The sequence below is a fragment of the Neolamprologus brichardi genome, chromosome 17 (assembly GCF_056152115.1).
Source record: "Neolamprologus brichardi isolate AB-2024 chromosome 17, ASM5615211v1, whole genome shotgun sequence".
In the NCBI taxonomy this organism is placed as follows: Eukaryota; Metazoa; Chordata; class Actinopteri; order Cichliformes; family Cichlidae; genus Neolamprologus; species Neolamprologus brichardi.
In genome coordinates, this window is record NC_142120.1 from 11,904,078 (window position 1) to 11,925,748 (window position 21,671).

The window sequence follows — 21,671 nt, forward strand, 5'->3', positions numbered from 1 at the left end:
TGACACTTCATGGCCGCTGTAGCAGACAAGAAAAATCACTTCACTTTTTAGATGTTTCTTTGTGTTGTGCCTATGTGTGCAAGGGCAGCTTTCTCTTTAGGTGTCCTAGTAATTATTTCCTGTTCACCAGTGAGGGCCCGTGCACATGCATGCACATAGTTGTTTTGTTATTGTCCTGATCTTGTGATAGCTACCTTGCTTTATTTTGTTGATTCGATTTTACAAACTATCGAATCAACTCATTGTGACTTGCTAAAACACTGGCTCACGTGGCTGATTTTTGGCAGTCTTTTTAATTCAAAACAGGCTCGTGGCAGGTTGAGGATTATAACAGTGCCAAAGTCAAGATTCAGACAGTTGGCAAGATTTGTCTCAGCTGTCAGATTCTCAATGTTTAGTGGGTATGGCTGTCTGTGTCTCCAGTATTGTAAAAATGTATGTTTTGCATGCACGCTTTATTTTTTGCATATCGGTCTATAATATGTATGTTTGTATGTAAGTGTGTGTCCACGCAGTTGTCAAGGAAGACAGTGTCCCAGAGAGGTAGTTTGTTTTTGCTGTGGGTGTTTGTGCGGCAGACCTTGGATATGAGTTGTCAGCTCGTGTGTACGCGTATGAGTGCGTGTTTTGCTGTGTGTGTTTGTTTCTGTCAGAGCCTTACTGTCTGCGCGCTTGGTTTTCTCACTGGGAGGGAACAGCGGTGGCAGTTCATTACAGAGAGAGAGACCGTGGGCGTTTGGAGTTCAGCGGGGTTTGTTTACGGCTCGGGCCCCTCCTTAACGAGGAGTTCAGCATCTTGCTAATTATGCTGCTGTGGCTAATGAGCCTTTCTGCTGATAGTGGGGAGTGCAATAAAACACTCCTTTTGTTTGGGCTTTTTGCCTTTTTTAATTGGGCTGAATAAAAGACCCTTCCCTGCTTCTTCTCCTGTGATTCACATTCTAGGGTCAGGATGGCATTTGTGTGTTTACGGTAAGTTTTTCATGTGTGTTTTGGTAGCAGTTGTGTATGTTTTGCTACCTGTGTGTGATTTTGTTTTTGGCCTCCAATTTGAGAGCCATCCTACTGTTTTCTTTGATGGCCTTCATCCACATGGCCACTGTTATGACAGGCTGCGCTCTCTCTTTCACAGTGTGGAGTTTTTCTATTCACTTAGTTGTCATGAGAGCTTTTGATAATGGGGTTTGACAGAGTTCATCCAGAGAATATATACTAAAATAGTTTTTGAACTGGTTCTGCATAAAGTACTTTGTCAGGAACTTCTATCTAATCATATTGTGAGTCTCTGTGCTTGCACTAGTTAATTAAAGATTAATCAGACGTGTCTTTGTGTCTACATATCCACGGTGTTGGTGGGCACATATGTACTTTATGTGCCCCCTTTAAGTCCCCTGGTATTTTCTGTGCCAGATGCTATCAGAAAGAAAGAAAGACACACACTGGCATCACAACCAGCATGGTTAGAGGAGGGGGAATAGCCAGCATCGCTACACAACATTAAACACCCTCTCTTATACACCTTGGCTGCAGCCGCATACAGCAAACCATAGGGGAGCACATTTTATAGATGCATCTGCTCTCTGCAACCACTGAACCAAAAATTTATGTGTGCAATAGTTTGAATTGGAAGAAGATATTAGCATTTGGGGTTTTGTATGGTGCAGAATTTCATTGCGGAGGTGAGAGCCTAGCGGCACGTGTACATAGGCCATTGGTCACTTTTAAAAACCTGTGTATACACAATAAGGCATAATTGGTCTATCTTTGTGTTTCATATATATACACATATACAGCAAGACAATATGTATGCTATCCTATCCTTCTGACCCTCTGTGATACAATATGTGGTGGGGTTACCCATGGTCTTTTTTTTCATTGCTCCCTCACATATCATGGGTAGAATATTTATGAATGCATTTCCATGACATTAACTTTTGGAGTGGATCATAGTTATTAAATATATTTATGTTTTATGAATTATTTGACCTTTTGTTAGTGATATCTCTGCAGGAGAAACAGACAGAGTGACTTTGTGGAAAGGCTGCACAAGAGTCAAGGTGAATATCACAGCTTATGTTTGCTTAAGCAGCCTTTAATAAGCAATAGACATTCAGTCTAGGCATAGGTTAATAAGTTGTAATGATAGGGGCAATGGTTTTCCTATCACTAGGTACCAGCGGTGTCAAATACTGTTTTTATATATCATGTATATGTATTCATCATATTGATATGATTAAGAGGTGACACTGGCTGTATATTGTCCACTAGGAGCATGAGATAAGGGCTTTCTAGGGCTGTATATAGCTCAGTGGGAAAGGCTAATGTCCATTCATGCGTCTGTGTGATAGCATAGCCTGGGCTGATAAGTCTCCAGAAGAGAGTTAATGTTTAAAAAAACAAAAAAACAAAACAAGAGCAGAGTCTGCCTGTTTAAAAATTCTTTCAGTTTTTCTGGTCCTTTCTTTCTTGCCTTGTCTTTGTTGCTCTCAGCCACTCATTTATTGTCACCATAGTTATTCCCATTTCATTCTTGTTTTTCTTTCCTTTTTGCAGGGTCTAAACAGCAACTGTAAAGCAACACACAAACATACACGCCGGTAGCCGCAGCAATGTGATGCTATCTGTCCAGAGTGTTGCCACTGATTGATTCATTTAATTAGAGTTAGATCGAGGGAAAGGAGTATAGACGGAGGGAGAGATGGGGAAGAGAATAGAAGAACAAAACAGGATAGGGAGGGTATGGTCACTCTGCTGGATAGCTGTGGAGATTGGCTCCATTAATCTTGGTAGACCCCCCTAGTGTCCCCTTTACACACTCACTTTGTGACGTCCTAACATACAAGAATACACAGTGCGCACATGCGGGGACACACAACTGCAATGAGACCAACCCACCAGACCACATTTCCCTGGCCCTGAAGACCGTGATGTCGAGCCACCTGGCTGGCCACTTGGTGCGCTTGTGTTTCTTAGTGGGTCTGTGAGTGCAGATGAATTGTTTGTATTGAGTTTGTTTACTTCATTAGTCAAGACCACATCAGAGCCATAATTACAGTACACATTCAGCCCTCTCTTTCCAGCTAAGTATCATTCAGCTTGGTCCCCAGTGTCTGCGCACAATAGCCGCTAACTAGTCCTTTTGTATCTGCATGTTAATGGAGTAATTGTCTGTGCATTTGTTATTCATATGTGCACCTATTTGCATTTTTTGGGTGTTTGTCTACAAACATAACTTGTTCTTGAGCCAGATGAAGACTGATTTCATTCACTCGCCATCAGCTGCCAGAGCGCTCATGGTATTGCGGATGTGTTCAGCAGCCAATGGACTGCTAATGATGTTGACCTTTTAGATTTCATATTTACATGTAGCTTTGTGAGAGAGAGAAGGTTGGAAGCAGGCACGCATGCAGACACATACACGTGTTAATTGTGCATGCACACACGCTTCCACCTCCAGTAACTGTAATGACACTGACCTTTTTATTTGCGATTATGTGTGTAGGCAATGTTTATTTGTGGAGGGTTGATCGCTTCTTGTTGATTGGATCCCTGCTTTCCACCTCACCCCCAACCCCAATCGCACACTTGCGCACACACATAGACAGTGGAGATGGTGGTGCTGGTGGTGGTGGGATTCTCTTTATTAAGGAGACTCTCAGCTCCCCGTTCCCATCAACAGACACAGCAATCACAACATAATACACCTGTTAGCTGCATCAGCCGTGCCCTGTGATTGTGGCACAAGTGGGGGTGGGAGGTAACAGGAAGGGGGGTATTAGGGTAGTTGGTATACACACATGAACAGACAGTACACACACACACACACTCATTTACTGCCTCAGCACACTGGGAGATGAACAAACACAACCATCTTCACCAGAAGCAAAACCATCAGACAGTCCCACATTTATTAGTAAAAAGTTTGTCAGGGGAAAATGCTCAACAACCATTTTTATTTGACCAAAATAAGCATTTTCACAGAGAAATAAATAATATAAATGCTTTCCCATTTCCCAACATTTTCTCCTGACTGTTGCTTGGAACCCACTGCTACATTATCTGTCATGAAAGCGATTGTGGCCAAGCGTCCGGTTGACAGTTTTACAGCTATTAAGAATTATCGAGAAATAAAGCACCTTACCATTCTTACCCGCAGCACTTTTGTCTTTGCTTAAAATTAGTCCCTTCAATCTTTTTTTTTCCTCCTCGACCAAGAGACACAAAGTTGTAATCACTAAGTCTACATGGTGCTCTCTAGAGATTGTGTGATCTTATGTTCTCATCTTGGTAGTAGCACCTTCAGTCTATCTTTAATATTTAATTAGTGCAGAAGTTTCTTTTTATTTTTCCACAAAATGAACACTATGACTTCCTTGTGAGTTTGTTCACCTCAAAGGCTTATTTCTCTTCTTCCTCCTTCCTCACTGCTGAAGGTCTAACAATACCTGCCACCCACCTTTGTCTGGTTATCTCACACCAAACACATGTACTCCTGAGGCTCACACCCAGCTGCCCTGGGCCAACAACCTGCCACTGCCATCGATATGTGACACAGCTGTACTTTTTTTGGTAGTATTTTTTAAAATATATTTTCGCACAACTATAATAGTTATATATTATTAAAAAGAATTGTGTGGTGTATTAGAGAGAGCCTTTAAATAAGCCAAGAAAACACCTTGAACAGCCCTGGGTAGTGCATGTTCACACCACGCATTGCTTCCACAGAGTTTCTGTGTGTAACAAGACATAATCTTTGCCTTTGGACTGAGTCAGTTACAGAAGGAGAAGTTAAAATGTCAGCTCAACCACAGACATGCCCTCTGGTTTTAAAGAAAACAGGCTGAAGGCTCCTGATAGAAGGTTTTGCTTGAAATTTTAAAAGCAAGTTAGGTCCTCTGAATCTGCAAATGAAAATCTTTGTGTTTTGTGAGTATTGTTTATGTTTTTACATGTAGACCTAATGCTACACAGAAAACACATGCATTCCCCCAACATAAAGCATTCAACTGTATTATAAAATATAACTTTCATTCACCGACATGTAAATCAAGTTGTTGTGATAAATAATTCATGGTATTTGCCAATATGTGAGAAAGTGGTTGGGGGAACCAAAACACACACACCAAAAAACTGGGGGATTATGGGGTGATTACTAGAATGGAGTTTGGGGTCACAGTGGAGATTCAAATGGCACATTTGAACTCCAGAGTGATTCCCAGGATTAGTATGTGCAGAAGCTCCATATTTTACCCCGCATTTGTGTTTGTGTGTGGGCGTAAATAGGGTGTGTGTAGTGTAGAAGCCCATCTGTAATCATTCAAGTGTGATATTGCGCCTCATCTCTCAATTAAAACACTTGCGAAGCTTAATGCATGTTTGTATTAAAAGTCATGATTGTGGTGGTGGTGGAGGAAAAGATGCATTCTTTTAATAACTCAATTTGTCCACCTGCAGGTTGTGTACAAGCATTTATTTTATAGTAGCTTATTACGCCTTACTGTGGCCATCATTGTTAAATCTGTTATTTTCCATTTCTCATTTTAAAAATATCCAGCCTCACATAAATATGTGATTCGATTTTCATAATTTTGATGATGAGCTGATTTTACCAACGGTTCTACAATGTTGCCATTTCATTCGATGGCACTCAAAACTACATCTGTTTTGCCATTTTCAAAGATTTCATCTGGAGTAACTGAGTGTTCGTTATGTTATGGTTTTAGATGAAAGGTAAACATAATTATGTTTACTCAAAGGTTATGAAAAGATTCAGGCTGAATAAGTGAAATCAGTTGTGGAAATAGATCAATCAATCTCAAAGCTGCTTTCAAAACTTCATAAAGAATTTGCAGAATATTTGCTTTTGAAAAAGCTGTGACATCAATAAAAAACAATGCATTTCACACCTTTTTTTAAATCTCCCAAGTACATCTACAGTTCTCTCAAAATCTTCCAGTCCAGTTAGTTTCTCTGTTTTGTGTATATACAGTCCATTAGAGGACTGATTGCTTGTACTTAATTATAATTGATGGAGGGAGTTCATGTATGTTTGTATAATCGTCAGAAAAAGACAGTTTTCACAGTTTTTGGCAGTCGTGTGAAAAACATAAAAAGACGCCATGATTCAGCAGCTTTCAGAACCACCTTTAGTTGCAATAACTTGAAGTAATTGTTTTCTGTACAACTGTATCAGTCTCACATACTGTTGTGGAAGAATTTTAGTCCACTCATCTTTGAAATACTGCCTTTATTGAGGTTTGCAGACATTCATTTATGCACAACTCCCACCACAACATTTCAGTTTGCGGTCTGGACTTTGACTGGCCCTTTGCAACACCTTGATTATTTTCTTTTTCAGCCATTCTATTGAAGATTTGCTGCTGTGCTTGGGATCATTGTTGCATGACCCAATTTATGCCAAGGTTTAGCTGTTGAACAGATAGCTTCATATTTGACTCTAGAATATTTTGGTACAAAGAGGAGTTCACGGTCGACTCAGTGGCTGCAAGGTGCCCAGGTCCTCTGGCTGCAAAATAAACCCAAATCATCAACATCCCACCACCATCCTTGACAGTTTGTATGAAGCATTTGAGCCCATATGCTTTGTTTGGTTTTCGCCAAAGGTGGTGCTGTGCATTGTCAGACATCAACACTTTGGTGTCATCTTTCCAAAGGACATTTCATTGTCTGTTTTAGAGAGAAGAAGTTTTCTCCTGCAATAAACAAGTCATACCTGTTCAGTCTTTTTCTAACATAAACATTTAACATATTAACTGAGGCCTGTAGTGTTTGTGATGTAGCTCTTGGCTGTTTTGCAATTTCTCTGTGCATTGCACAGCCTGACTTTGCTGGAACATCCACTTGGAAGACTGTTACAACACACCTGAATGCTCCAAACTTCGGCTTTTATAGAGGTTGCTCATACTTGGCTGTTCTTTAGTGCAGCAGTCCCCAACCTCCGGGCCTCGGACCGGTACCGGTCCATGAGTCGTTTGGTACCGGGCCGCGAGAGTTGAGGCTCAGGTGTGAAATGTATAGTTTTCAGGGTTTTTATCGGTTTTCAGCGTTATTTTGTTATCGTTTTTATCGTTTACTCCGTTTTCCTTGGTCTTTTCACGTGTGTTTTGAATAAATTTTCTTTTTTTCGGTACCGGTACTAGTTTTATTTTGTTGTATTTATCCGTGACACCTTAAAGGCCGGTCCATGAAAATATTGTTGGGCATAAACCGGTCCGTGGCGCAAAAAAGGTTGGGGGCCGCTGCTTTAGTGCAATTGATTAGCAACACCTGGATGCTACTTATCCCTCCTATGAAAGCAGCCAGAGTATAGTAATTTTTCACAGAGTCCAGGGACAGCTTTGTTTTTCACATGTTTTTATGTGTATATGATAAGTGGGAAGTATATACAAAATGTCTGAAGTCCTTGAGTGTTGGCATTGTAAAGTATTTTTTTTTATATAACAAGCAACAGTAAATCACAAAGGTGGTGTTCTTGGTATGATTTAAGCTGCTCCCTTTAGTGGTCGCCATGGCAGATCCTTTGCCTCCATCAAAGCCTATCCCTAGCATAATCTTCTGTCATAACCCTCTAGCACCCCTGTACATATCTTCTCCTTTTCTCACGCTGTCCTCTCATATACATAAACCTCTTCCTTTGTCTCTGGCCAAAAGTAGCACAGTTTCCACCGTCACTCTGTTGGCTAACAACACCAGTAGGGGCCATTGTTAATCTGGGCCCTGACCTTTTCGTTATGGAAATCTTGTTTTATATTATTCGCTTGTTTGGTTTGGCCACAAATTTGTGGCAAATGCCCTTCCTGGCCATTTATCCAGGCTTAGGACTGGCACTAGAGGTACACTGGCTTGTGGCACAAACTAATTTAAAAAAAGACGTTATTCACACACCTGGCATTGTGCCCCTGTTTAAGCTTGACTTTTTAAGCTTAAACAAACTCAATTACAAACTACACACTCATTTACATGCATACACATTAAAAGCAGCATGTGTTGCAGTTAAGCAGGCACAACCATGAGACCCATCCGGTGTGTGTCAGGGGAGTCTTCAGAGACGGACTCTCCTGTGACGTTGATGAATGATCTGTCAAGACAATGTCCCACTCATGCCCAGTTCTTCTTTACCCAGGAGAGGAGAACAGCCTTTGTTGGGGGGAAAGGGGGGCAGCCAGGGGTTATCTTTCTATGTGTCCCATTTGGTGTGTGGGTGTGTGTATGGTTGGATGGATGCACGCGCTGCTGAGAGTGTGTTATTTTATCAATCCGTGGTCAGACATGAATGGGATGGGAGAGGCATTACACGAGTGAGTGGTTTTAGGTTAGAGCATGAGTGAAATGTCAGAGAACATAAGGTTAAACACTCTGACCTCTGCACAACCTCAAGGGGTACCCCCTATTTTAATGGGGTAAATCCATGATCCGTTTCCGATTTAAACCTGAGGCCCTCATCTCTCGCTTTCTCTTCTCACAGTCATCTCCGAAAACACAGTAGAGAAATCTCATGAAGCTGTTATTTAGCCACAGCCTGTTATTGGATTTTCCTAGTGAGCTTCAGTAAATAAAATCTTCTTATTCCTTCTACCTTAAATTTTTTTAAAACCTGATGACATGTTTAGTAAAACAAATTCGGCTAGCGTAGGGAGTTTAGTGATTGCATCCCTGTTTTCTTACTGTAGTAATGACATTCCCTGTGCTGTGCTCTTTTTACTCTCTCCACTAAAGGAAACGACTACTTTGAGGGTGGTTTCTGTTGTGATGACCATGCATTGAGAGATTTTACCGCTGAGGCGCCAATCTGAGTGCTAGCTCTGCCTTCATTAAACCACTATAGCTGTGGCCTTCATTTCCAAACAGCAGTTTACCCCAGCAAATTCAAGATCCATTTGCACAACCCAAGTCTAATTTTCTGTGATGACTGTGTTTATCTAGTAATGATGTAAAACGAGTAGCGACACAGTGCAACCATGTGCAGCTTTAGGGTAATAAAATACTAGGAAGTAGAATTGCACAAGAAATATGGGTGGGTTGTTTTTTTTGTTTGTTTTTTTTCTCGATACCACATCATGTTGACCTTTAAGCTTGAATCATTACACAGAGGGAGAGCGTAAGATAGACATAGATTGAGAAGCATGTCTACTCCTGTGTAACAGTCAAGTAAGATGGAGGATATGTAGCAGAACTGGCTTTCTCCTACCACTCTTACTCTCTCCGTCTAAGCCCTCCCTTTCTCAATCTGTCCCTTGATTACTTTTTAATGATTGCTGCTGCCTAAGACAAATGGCTGTGTTAAATGAGCAAATTAGACAAGGGAGCTGAGTGCAAGAGCATTTGTTAGAGCAGGAGTAATGGATCGGGTATCCATTGTTTACTCTTCTCCATTCACCGACTTGGCCTGCTCTTCAGCTCTTTGTCCTTAAAGCAGGAACAGGATATCGTTATGATTATGGCTGCACAAGAACTTGTTGAGAATATCAGATTTCTAAACCAAAATTTTACCTTTTCCTCACTTTGTTTAACTTTTTCCCTTGAGTTTACATTAATGCAATTTTTTTGTAAATGCTCAAAGACGTTAATATTAATCTGTGGGGGGTTTTCTGTTATGTTGCATTTGCCGGAACACTGCACTTTTATATCAACCGATCACCACTTGAGAATATAGAACCTTATGATGAGCATGCAAGCCATATTTAATTGTTATCATAGTCATACTGGCACTTGTCTTTTAACAATTAATAGGTCTTGCTACAGCAGCAGCCTATTTTTACAGAAAAAAATCTTTGTTTTTATGAACTAATTAAATCCAAATGACTAATTATTATGAAAGTACTGACGTGTTTAAGTTTACCTGACCTTACCATACAGCTGACCTTACAACCAGACCCCTGGAGAAGGCAAAAAATTCTTATTAGGACAACATTATCAACATAGTCACTGTAACAGAAAGTAGCAATGATGAAATTACTTTTTTCATCTTCTTATATAATCCAGTTTACAGTACTAGCAGCCTACACAATGGAAGGAAGGTAGTGGCTGCCTGAACTACACTAACAGCCTCCTCTCCTGCAGGGTCTGTGTAATTCCTTCTACCCTGGCAGGCTGACAGGGAATCAGGCATGGACAGTAAAGGGTGCTCCCTTGGCAGAGATGAGGCCTTGGTTAGCACTCCATGGGTATGGGCAGTGCTATGGATCATTACCTCCTTCATTGGAGTAGCTGCTGTTTGTGTGTGTGCATGTGCATGCTCGTCTGCATGTGACAGAATGAGCGAAGGGGAAACTGAACAGAGAAAGAGCTATTAATATTAATATCATTTTATCACATCAGGAGTTCTTTCTTCTTTTTTTTTGATGATCAATTATAGTCACTACTGCCCCCTTTAGTCTAGCAGCCACTTAGTCATACCAGATAGTTAGTGACCTCGAATGTAATGGAACCTTTTTTTCCCCAAATGTATTACAAATGGTAGAATAGTAGATATAATACTTGTACATGGTAATTACATCTTTGAGATCCAAGACGCTCCTTGATACCATAGCTTATTTGCATACAGTACTGTGTAAACGTCTTGAGCCACCACTCATTTCTTTATATCTTACTTCCAAGTAATAGTTGAGCAGTAGTTCTCCCGGATTTCTGAAGGTTTTGTAAATGTTTTCTTTGGGCAGTGGCTGTTTTTTCACTCATTATCAGTCAAGTCTTTTTACCCAATCATTTTCAAAGGACTGTTTTTCTTGTTTGTTGTTTTTAAGACAGCCACTTAAAACTAACCATGCAGTACCATCTGGAAGGCTTCTGACTGGCAGTGGCTACTTGTTTTAGCATGAGAATGGTGCCAAATATAAAATTAAAGACATACAATGCAAGACTATCAGTCATGGATTGGCCTCCCCAGATCCTGGGCATCAGTTCAAGCAGTGTGGGATTATCTTGACAGTGAATGCAACAAAAGGCAGCAAACATCCAAAGAAGTTTAAAATATCCTTCAAGAAGCCTGGAGAACTATTCCTGAATACTACTTAAAGAAACTACAAGAAAGGTTGCCTAAAAGATTTCAAACAGTATTGAAGAATAAAGGTGGTCAGATCAAATTTTGATTTTTTTTTTTTTTTTTTTGCCTTATTTTCTGTATTTCCATGTGTGTTTGAATGTTTTAATGCATCCTTCCACCTATTTTCCATTTTCCTAGTAAAATATGAAGAACAGATGGATGGCTTGAGACTTTCACACAGTGCTACACTTAAGGTCATAGTAAATAAATGTTGACTTTGGAATATGCTGTCTGCTTGTATATGACATTTTGGTAGACAGCACTAAAAAACAAGGTGCTATGCTACTCTTGCAGCTGTTTGTACCTTGAGTAACGCAAGTAATTTTTCATTTTATTAGTTTTTTGCAAACAAAATGTAGGTTTTCTATTTCGCACCTTCACTTGAAACTTCATATGAAATTCACATAGTCAGAGAAGGGATACGAAGAGAAATAGAAATCATTTGTTTAAGATTGGCTTTCTGTAAATGGTCGCAGGGGATTAGTCTGCACTTCACTGTGCTACTCTTGTAGTTTCAGAGTAGCTGCAGCAAGGCTATCACCAGACTAATAGTGAGTTATCACTATTATTACAGATGTAGGCTAGGATTGGTTAAGTGCTGGGAGCAGCAAACTGGAACATACAGAGTTGTAATCTTATTTAACAGCTCTCAAATTGCTCAAAGGTGTGTGTTTTGAAAAAGTTTGCTTGATGTGTGTAAGTGTGAGTGTGTCTGGGGATATGAAGCTGCTCTGCTGTTCCCGGGCCAGCTATTAGTCACGCAGGAGTGGCTAATCTGTAATGGCTGCTGTCACAGCCCCGCCGTGGCTCCTGGTGATGGGTGCACTGTGACAAATGCGCACACACTCACTTTAAGCCTGAGAGCACACACAACACAGAAGTTCAAAACACACGCACAAAAATATGTGCACTCACGCTGATGCACTTACATACAAAGAATCAAACATTTCACTAATAGTCTTAAGACTTCTGACAAGGTTCCCTGCTTTAGTCGTCAGTCCAGCCTCAGGTGAGGGCAAAGCAAGGGAATTTGGATTACTCCAATTACATTGCTACTCCAACAGACCTGATGTGAAGTGACATCTACATAAATGTTAGTCTACCTTTACCCTTTTTGTTTATTATTGAATTTCGTTAGTTTTTTCTTAAAGCTGAAGTCAGAGATTTTATGTTTAGAATTAAAAAAAAAACGCTGAAACTATTTTTCTTTCCATTTAGAGCACAGTGGTGGTGGAAAAGGCCATCCAGGATCTGATGAGCCTGATGCAGGACCTGAGTGCCTACTCCAACCAGTTCCTTGAGATGGTCTGCGACAAGCTCAAAGAGTACAAAGAAATCTGCAACACAGCCTACAGGTAAAAAACACAGAGAAGGCTGGCAGGAAGCTAAAATATAAGGTTAATTATTATGGTTTGATTTATACATTGTTTTAGAAATTCGGTTATTGCGTTTTCTTACAATCACACACACAGACACAGTGCTGTGAAAAGCTGTTCATCTGTGGCCTCTGGTACCATGTAACACCTGGCTAGGAAAAGAGAGGACTAGAGGATATGGAGGGGGTGATAAGCAGGGCAGGAGACACAAGAAAGGACTGACAGACTGCTGCGAGTCCATCTGGACCCTGTCACAGGTCAGCCTCAGTCTCACTGGGGCCTCCGTGTGATAAAGTGTGTGTGTTTGTGTTGCTGAACAGGTCTCTGTCTCCCACAGCCCTACTTATGTGTGTGGTTGCAGATGTGAATGTGATACCCCGGAGTGCTTGGGGTATTAGTAATAATTGCAGAACTAAGCAGTTTCTCCAACATAGGCACAGGCAAACAAAGCAAATAGATACTGGCAGTCTGCCACAGATTGTCCTCAAGCCAATTCACGGCTGCTGTAATTTTATTTTATATGTCAGTAAAGATGGTCGTAAATCACATTCACAACTCTCTGATTAGCTCATGTTCTGTTTGTTAGTACTAAACAGATATTATTTAGCTGTACTTTCTGTATGGCTCATGCACAGCAAAAAAAATTATACTGGAGTTTTTTAAAGCTAGAGGTAGGATCAAAATATTGATTTAGCGGTTTATAGTCCGAAAAATCTATATTTTAATTAAAATATGCAGGCGCTTGAATTGATACCCCAGCCTGTGTGACTGATGAGTCACAATTTTATGATTCTTCATGTTGGCCCTTATAAGATGAATAAGGGTAAAGTTAACAAACTATTAGTGAAGAAGATGCTCGCAGAGGGATATGCCCAAAAATTAAAAACCATTAACTCAGAAAGTTAAAAAAGTTGACTGTCCACATTATCGGCTATTTGAATTGAAAACTAATAATAATATAGTATGACATCATATGCCTTTTAACTGCAAAGTTTTTTATCTGTTGGTAAGATGAAAAAAAAATGAAACTAGTTTCTTGATATTCTTCCAATATTATTAACAATGTGTTTCCATCTTAGGAGCAAGAACTTAAAAACACCTTTTTACAAATTATTTCTTGCCTAAGTTTGCATTATTATGTCTGTTTTCCCTCAGGGGCATCGTCCAGTGTGAGGAAAAGCTGACCATCAGTGCTTCCTGGGCTAAAGATGAAGACATCAGTCGTTTGCTCAAGTCCCTCCCTAACTGGGCAAATATGGCCCAGCCCAGACAGACCCGACAGAAGAGAGAGGACGAAGAAGACTTCACCAGGTACAAATAATGCACAGTAACAGTATTCACATGTACACATGCTCATTCATATGCGTTATGTATGTGCAGAATTAAATAATGTAAGCACACGTGGAATTGCACATACTCACATTCACAGTAGATACACAGACAGAATCAGACGTGGATGTACACAACCACACTTGAGCAATCACGCACTTAATCCCTCCCTTCCATTTTTGCGTCTTTGTTCACATATGTTTTGAACCCCCCTCTTGTTGACTAAGATGCGCCTGTAAAAGAAGTCATGATTGCTCTTTTAAACGCCCTTTATCTGGAGGAAGTGAGGAAACGAGGGAAGAACAAAATAGGAAAATATAAGGAGAGCAGACAGAGGCAGGGAATGGGGGGGGGGTCAGTCTTATCGAAATTGCCTTTGAATGTGCACCCTCTTCAGGGAACACTGGAGCTCATTGGAGCGGAAGAGTAAAGTAAATAAATAAATTGGTTATGCGGCCAGAGAAAGTCAATCTGTTGTGTGCACTCTCTTCCTCTCATACACACTCCCTTTTCTTAGTCACACACACACGCGTGCAGAGAGCACTGAGATAGCAAGAGGGAGACCATAAGGCTGTTTGATTTGAGAGCCGTAGATGTTTTCATCACTATGAAAGGGGATTAGCTTCTGCACGACTCTCAGCCCAGTGCTTTAATAAAGCCTCATTAATAAGCCACACATGCCTGTGCCCGAGTGAGAACGCATGAGCTTGTGGGTTTTGTTTATTTTACCCATCTGTTGTTCAAAGAATCTTGATCTTGCGGGTATCCTGGTGACTCTGGAGGCTAGCTGACATGTCGTGTGTTTGCAGCAGTACAGTTTTGATTTTAAGTTATCCAGCTTCCCAGGTCTCACCCTATGCTTCTGCAACCACAAGTGCTTGAACACCAAATGCATCTCTGCGTGTTTGTTTTGGCCACTTTGTAAATCTCTGCCTTGTGTTTGGCATCTTTTTCTAAATGTTTTCCGTCACCTGTTTTTCTCTCCCACCAACTGTTGAGCTAGTGGAAACTTCTTTTTTTAAGTATCCGCACTCATAAAATTGCTCACAGTTTTCCCCTCCACTCCTTCTGTCTTTATCTCTGTATCCATCCAGCTTTCAGCCCTTCTTATTTCCCTTGTGTGTGAGTCACTGTAAAGGTCAAAGCAATAATTGAACCCCGAGATACTGAGCACATAAGCATAAGATTATTATAAAATTTGAGCTATTTTCAGTTGAACGCATTAACACACAGAGGAGATGTGTGCACATCCATTCTGTTCGACAATCCATTATTTTATTACTTTAAAAAATTTACTTCTATTATTGCTTTTTATAAAATCCACTCAGTGTCTGCAAACCAGGCATTCTGAGTCCAACCAGGAACCCAATCACTGATAAATTCCTCCAAAGCATGTAACACTGCGGACCGATTAAAGTGTCTTTCACAAAGTCGCCTCTGAGCTACGTCAATGCTTTCACGACTTTTTTTAATACCAGCTATTTTTTATTTTTATTTTAAATGGGTATTTGCCACTTGATTGATGGTTAAATTGTGTTTTTCTTTTGCCAAAAATATAATGTGCCTGTCATTCTAACCATACACTCTTACATCCCTCACCCCGTCCATCATTCAGGGCTGCTTTTGCTAAGGAGTCAGAGGTGCTGACTGGGAACCTCGGAGACAAGTTAATCCCACAGAATGAGATCCTGCGTGATGTCAGTGACCTCAAGGCGCTGGCCAACCTTCACGAGAGCATGGAATGGCTTGCCTGTCGCCTCAAGACGTTCTTCGTCACACTGCCTCACGCATCCAGTAAGTTGTGTAAATGTGAAGTAAACAACAGACTTAGTTGTGAACTTCCTTGAATAAGTGTATTTCTTCCAAACAAAGTAAAACCCGCACATCATAATGACAGTCGATATCTGTGAAGGTGTTATTTTTTTTGATGAAATAAAACGAAGCTAGCACAATGATATTTTTGACACAAACAGAGACATATGCAGTGAAATTTCCACCTACATCTAGTACGATGACGCCAACGCAGACATCTGTTGCTGTTTGCTGCTCTTTCTGCAAAACTCAGTTTTTTCTTTAATACATGAGTTTTGCTTGTGGAACGGTTGCATTTGACGAAAAGTAAGATGATCTTTTCTGTCAGTTTCCTTTCTACAGTTAGTTTTTTTGTTTTTTTCATTTTTTTTTGTTATTTTACTTGAAACTGATAAAAAGGCTCTCATTGCTCCAAACTTTAACTATAGCACTTTTTTAGAAAAACCTGAATATATGAGGTGTAATTAAACAGTTTTGGAAACTGGACCAGATTTGAATTTGCCTTACCTGCAGCTGTTTGGCCCATGTGTGTGTGGATCCAGTGTCTACTGGATGTTCTCTGATGTGTCGGGCCTGCCCCCTTCTAACTTGATTTTCATTTTGTTAAAGTCACAACGCGCCACATCTGACAGAGATTGTAGCTTTGACTTTTCGATGCACTGTGTGTCAGCACATAATGGCAGGCGACCACAGTTTGGGTCGTTTATGCTAAACCCTTCTCCCCAAGGCTGTTCAATTTATGGCAAATATCAGAATCCAAATGCTTTTTGGTCAGTGCTGAGATAATGATATAAAGATTTAACATAATTAAAATAGAAACCAGTGGATTTGTTGAACTTTACAAAAAGTCACTAAAACTGTTATTATATGTCAAGAAATTAATATAAATAAAATAAATAAATGAATTTGAACGGAACCAAACATACCACAGGAAGTGAATCTGGGCTTTTAGGGTGGGGCAAACATATATTAAGTGGATGTGCTGCACAATATTTACTTCACAACAAATATACTGGGCCTTGGAAGATATGAGTTCCAAGGTTGGCAAAACATTTGAGCTTGATCTTCATTGTTAGCACTCAAGATCAATGTTGACCTTGAAAAAAAGCCATATTATATGAAAGGACATGGAGTGTCTCTGTATTTATCTTTAGTTTTTTCCTAAAATTGAAATATGATTATGTAAAGGCTTAGTATAGAAATAACTATACAAGCACTCTAAGCATGCATCTTTGTCATTACACACCCTCTGATGTTTGATATATTGCAGGACGGTGCTAAATTAAAACACTGGTTTGTATTCCTAAAGATGCTGCCTCCAGTGCCTTGGGTTATTAGGTATTTATTGATCAGAATGCATAGAGATTGAACGCATTGTCTGGATGGTTTATGTACAGTAGGATCACAATCAGAGATAGATGAATTTTCCTCATCTTTGCGTTCTGTGCTTTTGTAGCAACACTTCGTACCTGTGCCTCATTAAATTCTTGTTTGAGTGTATTATCACACACTCATTACCTTCCCTACTGGAGTTGTCAAAGAGCACTTTACACACACACTCATTATCTTTGGTTGTGCTTCTGCAAGTGTGGGCGCCTAATCAGGACTCATGAAAGCATTTCCTACATTCCCTGCTCAGTCATCACTTTTGTATCATTAATCACTGATAAAAGAATGAAGAGTCTGTGTATGTGTGTGTGTGTGTGTTTCCATCCAGCAAAGACTTTATGTAGATCTTATTAATCACTATTCATTAGTTGTGTTTTTTTCTAATCCCTGTTGTCACATGTCAATGTTTAATCGCCAAGATTAAATTCTAGCATCTTATAATATTCCTCTTCAAGTCCAAATCTTTTTTTGTTAGCAACATTTAATGGTAGTCAGCGAGTTAGTGCTCCCATTAGTACTCCCACTTTAGAAATACCTGAACACCTGCTTGTTCCTGCAATTACCCGCTTAGGCAGTAGTGGAACAGAAGTCTAAATCATAGAAATCCTGCATATTCCAGTCAGGAGTTTTAGTTATTAAACACTTTAAACATTGAAAAAGAACTAACAGTGACAAATGGGCTGCTTGGTGCAAAAAAGCAGACAGAAATGAGCAAATAGAAATGTGTTGTTGAAGAGAGAGGTCAGAGGCAAATATACAGAAAGGGTAGGCCATCTTCTCACAATGCACAGCAGATCTCACTTTAAAGCAATTACAGTGGCTTCCAGTTCTGTTAGTCAAGAACAAGTCTGCTCAGGGCGCACACAAAAGCATAGCTTGGTCTGTATCTTGATTTGTGCTGATGCTCACAGTTTGGCATCAACAGCTTGAATCCGTGGACCCAGCTTGCCATGTGTCAACAGGCCATGCTGAGTGCAGCATTATAAAAATATGTGGATTTTTTTTCCCGTGGCGCTTCAGGGTCTTGATGGCTGCAGTTTACTGTCTTTTAATGACTACTTTCAAATGTCTGCCATGTCTAACTGGTTTTAGAAACATTACAGTGAGTGCAGTGGACTTCAGTGGCCTCCCCATTACATTACAGAATCCAGCAAAATTCCCTTCCATATTGATGTGTTGATGTGCAGCAAAAAATCTTGCAGTACAAGAATGTCAGCATGGATTATTATCTCAAAGGAATGTTTTTAGCATCCAGTGGAATCCACACCAAAAAAGATGTTAGGCTGTTTGACAACAAACAGGGGCCCTGTACAGCATTGATCTGGTGTTTCCGTTGAAGTGTTTTTACAATAAATGTGCATTAAATGTGCATAAAAGCTTTTCCCTAAATCATAAACAGACTCCAGACTTTACATTGTCAGCCTCAAGCAGTAGTAACATTATTAAAGATGTCATCAAGCTGCACTTGTTGAGTTTGATTGGTGTAATATTATTATCAGTCTCGAGGAGATGAAAAATTCCCTTTGTATAAAAGCTGTTTAATTTCCAGAAAAAAATAAGACAACTGCATATTTGATATCCATTTTATTGATTTTATTGTTACTAAGGATTTATTTATCTGTTATGCTGACTGAGATTAAACAACATAATGACCACATTTTAAGATTAAAAGTATCTAGATCTTTTGTCACCTTTTACAGCCACGTCCAGTTATTGTGTTGCAGTACTTCTGAGAAACTAAGCTGTGTTCACTGTGGTATCTTGGGGCTTCCGGCAGAACTGAGGTAAATTATTCACCTTACTTGTAGGCATAGAGAGGGCTTCAACCTTTATCAGCCATTGTCACAACTCCCTGGCTTCAGTCGTCTGATTGCTCATTGAACTTGCACTTATTTTGCCCTTCCATATCGCATCTTTTTCTTTTAGAAATAAAGTAATTAAATGAGAAATATTCTTATTTAGACTCAACTTTGTCAGTGCAGTATCTTCCCTTCCCTCTCAGTCTGACGCTAGCTTCCTTCGTCTATTCATAGATAAGAATTCAATAAAAGTACGGGAAGGGACGTGACATAATTATCATTAATTCTGGCGGGTGGCACTAATGGGAAGGATAGGGCAGTCACTTATCATGCTGGGACAGCCTCCGTATTGTTCATTATTTAGTGTTTGGTGAGCCGATGACAGACTACGTGTGCGATGGTAAGGGTGCATTGTGTGTGAGTGTGCGCGCGCACGCGTGTGTGTACATAGCCGTAGACTGTATGAGATGGGACAAGGGTACAGCAGGGGAAAAAAGACCCCACCTTATCTCATCCCCCACCCCACCCCGCCTCACGTCTATGCCTCTCCAAATTGGATTTTATATTACAGAAGCAGTCAGGTATGAACAACTCATTTTCCTCTCCCTGTTTTTGCTTTTTCTTTATTTCATTTCTCTTTCTTGCATTCCTGCTTCATTCCTTCTTGGCTTTTCTTTCTTTCTGTCTTCCCTTCTTTCTACCTTACCCAGCAAGAGTGAAGGTTCTTCCTTTTCTTTTTTGTCCAAGTGCTAAGGATCTGGTAGAGTTTGTCCATGACTCAGTAATCTCTGCAGTGGTTTGCTTGCATCGCTTTTCCTGAGGCTTAATTCGACTGGATGTGTGATTACATACATAGCCATTAAGGTCGGAACAATTCTTCCCATATACAATATTACCTCAATTTTGGGCGACTGTATTAGTCCAGAGCTTGTTTTGTTAAAAATAAAATGAAAATAAACTCATTTATGTTCATATATTTCACTCTTCACCTGAATATTACCACCAGAAATCTCATGAGACTTGCTCACTTCAGTCACCTCCCCATGACCAACTAGCATCAGTAACATAGGCACATGGCTAATTTGCATATTATTACATAGTGAACTGCTGAAGCTACTTCTCAGCCCCTGTTCAACCTATATTTATTAATAGAGGCTGTTTACACAAATGGACAGCATGCTCTATGAAAAAATGGTTAAAAATATGCAGAGTTAAACTGTACCTTTTACTACAAAGCTTGGCTAACATATCAGTAGTGTCCCTGCAGTTAGCTACGGTAATGATGCTTTCCTGTAACATATTTATCCTGATGTAGATTAGATTTAGTGCGCATACTTGCAGATTTAAGCATCTTTGAATATCTCTGTGTGTCAGAAGATGTCTGAAGTAAGCTTGCATGTGTGTGTCGGTAATAAGGGCTATGTGTGTATGTGTGTTGACAGACTGTCTGCGGAGGTGTCCACAGAAACGGTCTTATCGCCCATCTGGTTGCAGCACTGGCCATCTAATCCATTCTGACAATATTTACCTGACAACACACACAAGCACACACGGCTGAGAAGCAATGCCAACCACTTTTTCTTCTTGACTTGGTTTATTAAGTAGACCTGTTATGCTAATTTCCAGCTCCACGTTTTTGCTCTTGGACTCAATTTGAGAAGCTTAGCATGACTGACTTTTAAAAAATAGTTCTTATTTGTCCCCTCAGTTCGTCCTCCGTTTAAGACAAGCCACTTTAAATGATGTTCTCTGTCTTCTGATTGGTTTGAGCACTGTATCTTAGGCCCAAGTAAAATACCTAAAATGAGCCACTGTATTTGACAGCCTTGTTAAATCTTATGTTGGTCAGTCTTCTCGAGCAATGCGGTATATGGTTGTGCACAAAAGCGTGTCTTAATGTTGGAAGTCTGGACATCATTAGGTAGGCGTAGATACAGACCTTTCTAATCTAGCCTGCAGGGTTTCTAGGCAGTAATCATGTGGCCTCCCTATAGGAGGAGGCTCCTTCTCATCTCAGTGGCTCACCTTAACTATGGTGAGTGCAGGTCTTTCCCCTTTAGCAGTATTTTTCTTGACTTCATTAAACAAGGGAACTTGACTGAGAAAACATTCTTATTCACTGCAGAGACCTGGGGGGGGGGGCGGGTAGTTTAAGTGGGAGATGGTGGTGATGTTTTTCAGTAATTGGCTACATTTTTATATAACTCCTTTCTACTCTTATTGACCACTCAAAGTGCTTTGAACTATAAGCCACATTCATCCGTTCACTCACATGCTACATTTACAGTGCTTCCTGTATTTCACACATACTCACACCCTTCACTGCTTGGTGTTCAATATCTTGACCAAGGACAATTTGATGGATTGAAGGAGCCAGGGATCGAATCACCATCTGATTAGTGGAAACCCACTGTTCTCCCAGTCCAACCAACTGCTAAGTAGTTTAATATTGTATTCTGGTCAATATTACAGCACTCCTCACTATTACTGTCAAAACTTTAAAGCATGAACTTTTGATTCCTTCTCATTTTAAAAGCATTTGACACAATTAGATGTCATCAGACATCAAAATCTTTTAATACCATCATTATTTTATATCTCTCCTGCCCCTCCTTTTCTCTATCTCTGTCTCTGGACCGAAGTTTAGATCTCAGTGTGCAGATGTTCGTCCTATACCAGAGGCAGCAAAATAATTAATAACTCCTTTCTTACGGAGTCATTTATGAATCATTCATCACTCCAATCCTGCAGGATACTGTCCGTTGCTTATCTCACTCCATTTTCTTTTCCATTTTATGCTGTGGATTTACAAAAAAAGATGATAGGAAATATCATGTCCTGTTATTCCTCTTCTTAATGTGTTGATTATGCTTTTATTGGCAGTGGGTGCAGTGAGTCTAAGTG

General features: G+C 40.1%; 1 protein-coding gene across 1 annotated transcript in view; it reads left to right on the plus strand.

Moving 5' to 3' along the window:
- The window catches only part of exoc4 (exocyst complex component 4), a 133,180-nt gene that overhangs the window by 82,598 nt on the left and 28,911 nt on the right, over positions 1 to 21,671 (plus strand). Inside the window, exons 14-16 of the mRNA XM_006780713.3 lie at positions 12,281 to 12,417; positions 13,594 to 13,749; positions 15,383 to 15,561. Coding sequence (XP_006780776.2) covers positions 12,281 to 12,417; positions 13,594 to 13,749; positions 15,383 to 15,561 — 472 coding nt within the window. The remainder of the gene's footprint in view (positions 1 to 12,280; positions 12,418 to 13,593; positions 13,750 to 15,382; positions 15,562 to 21,671) is intronic.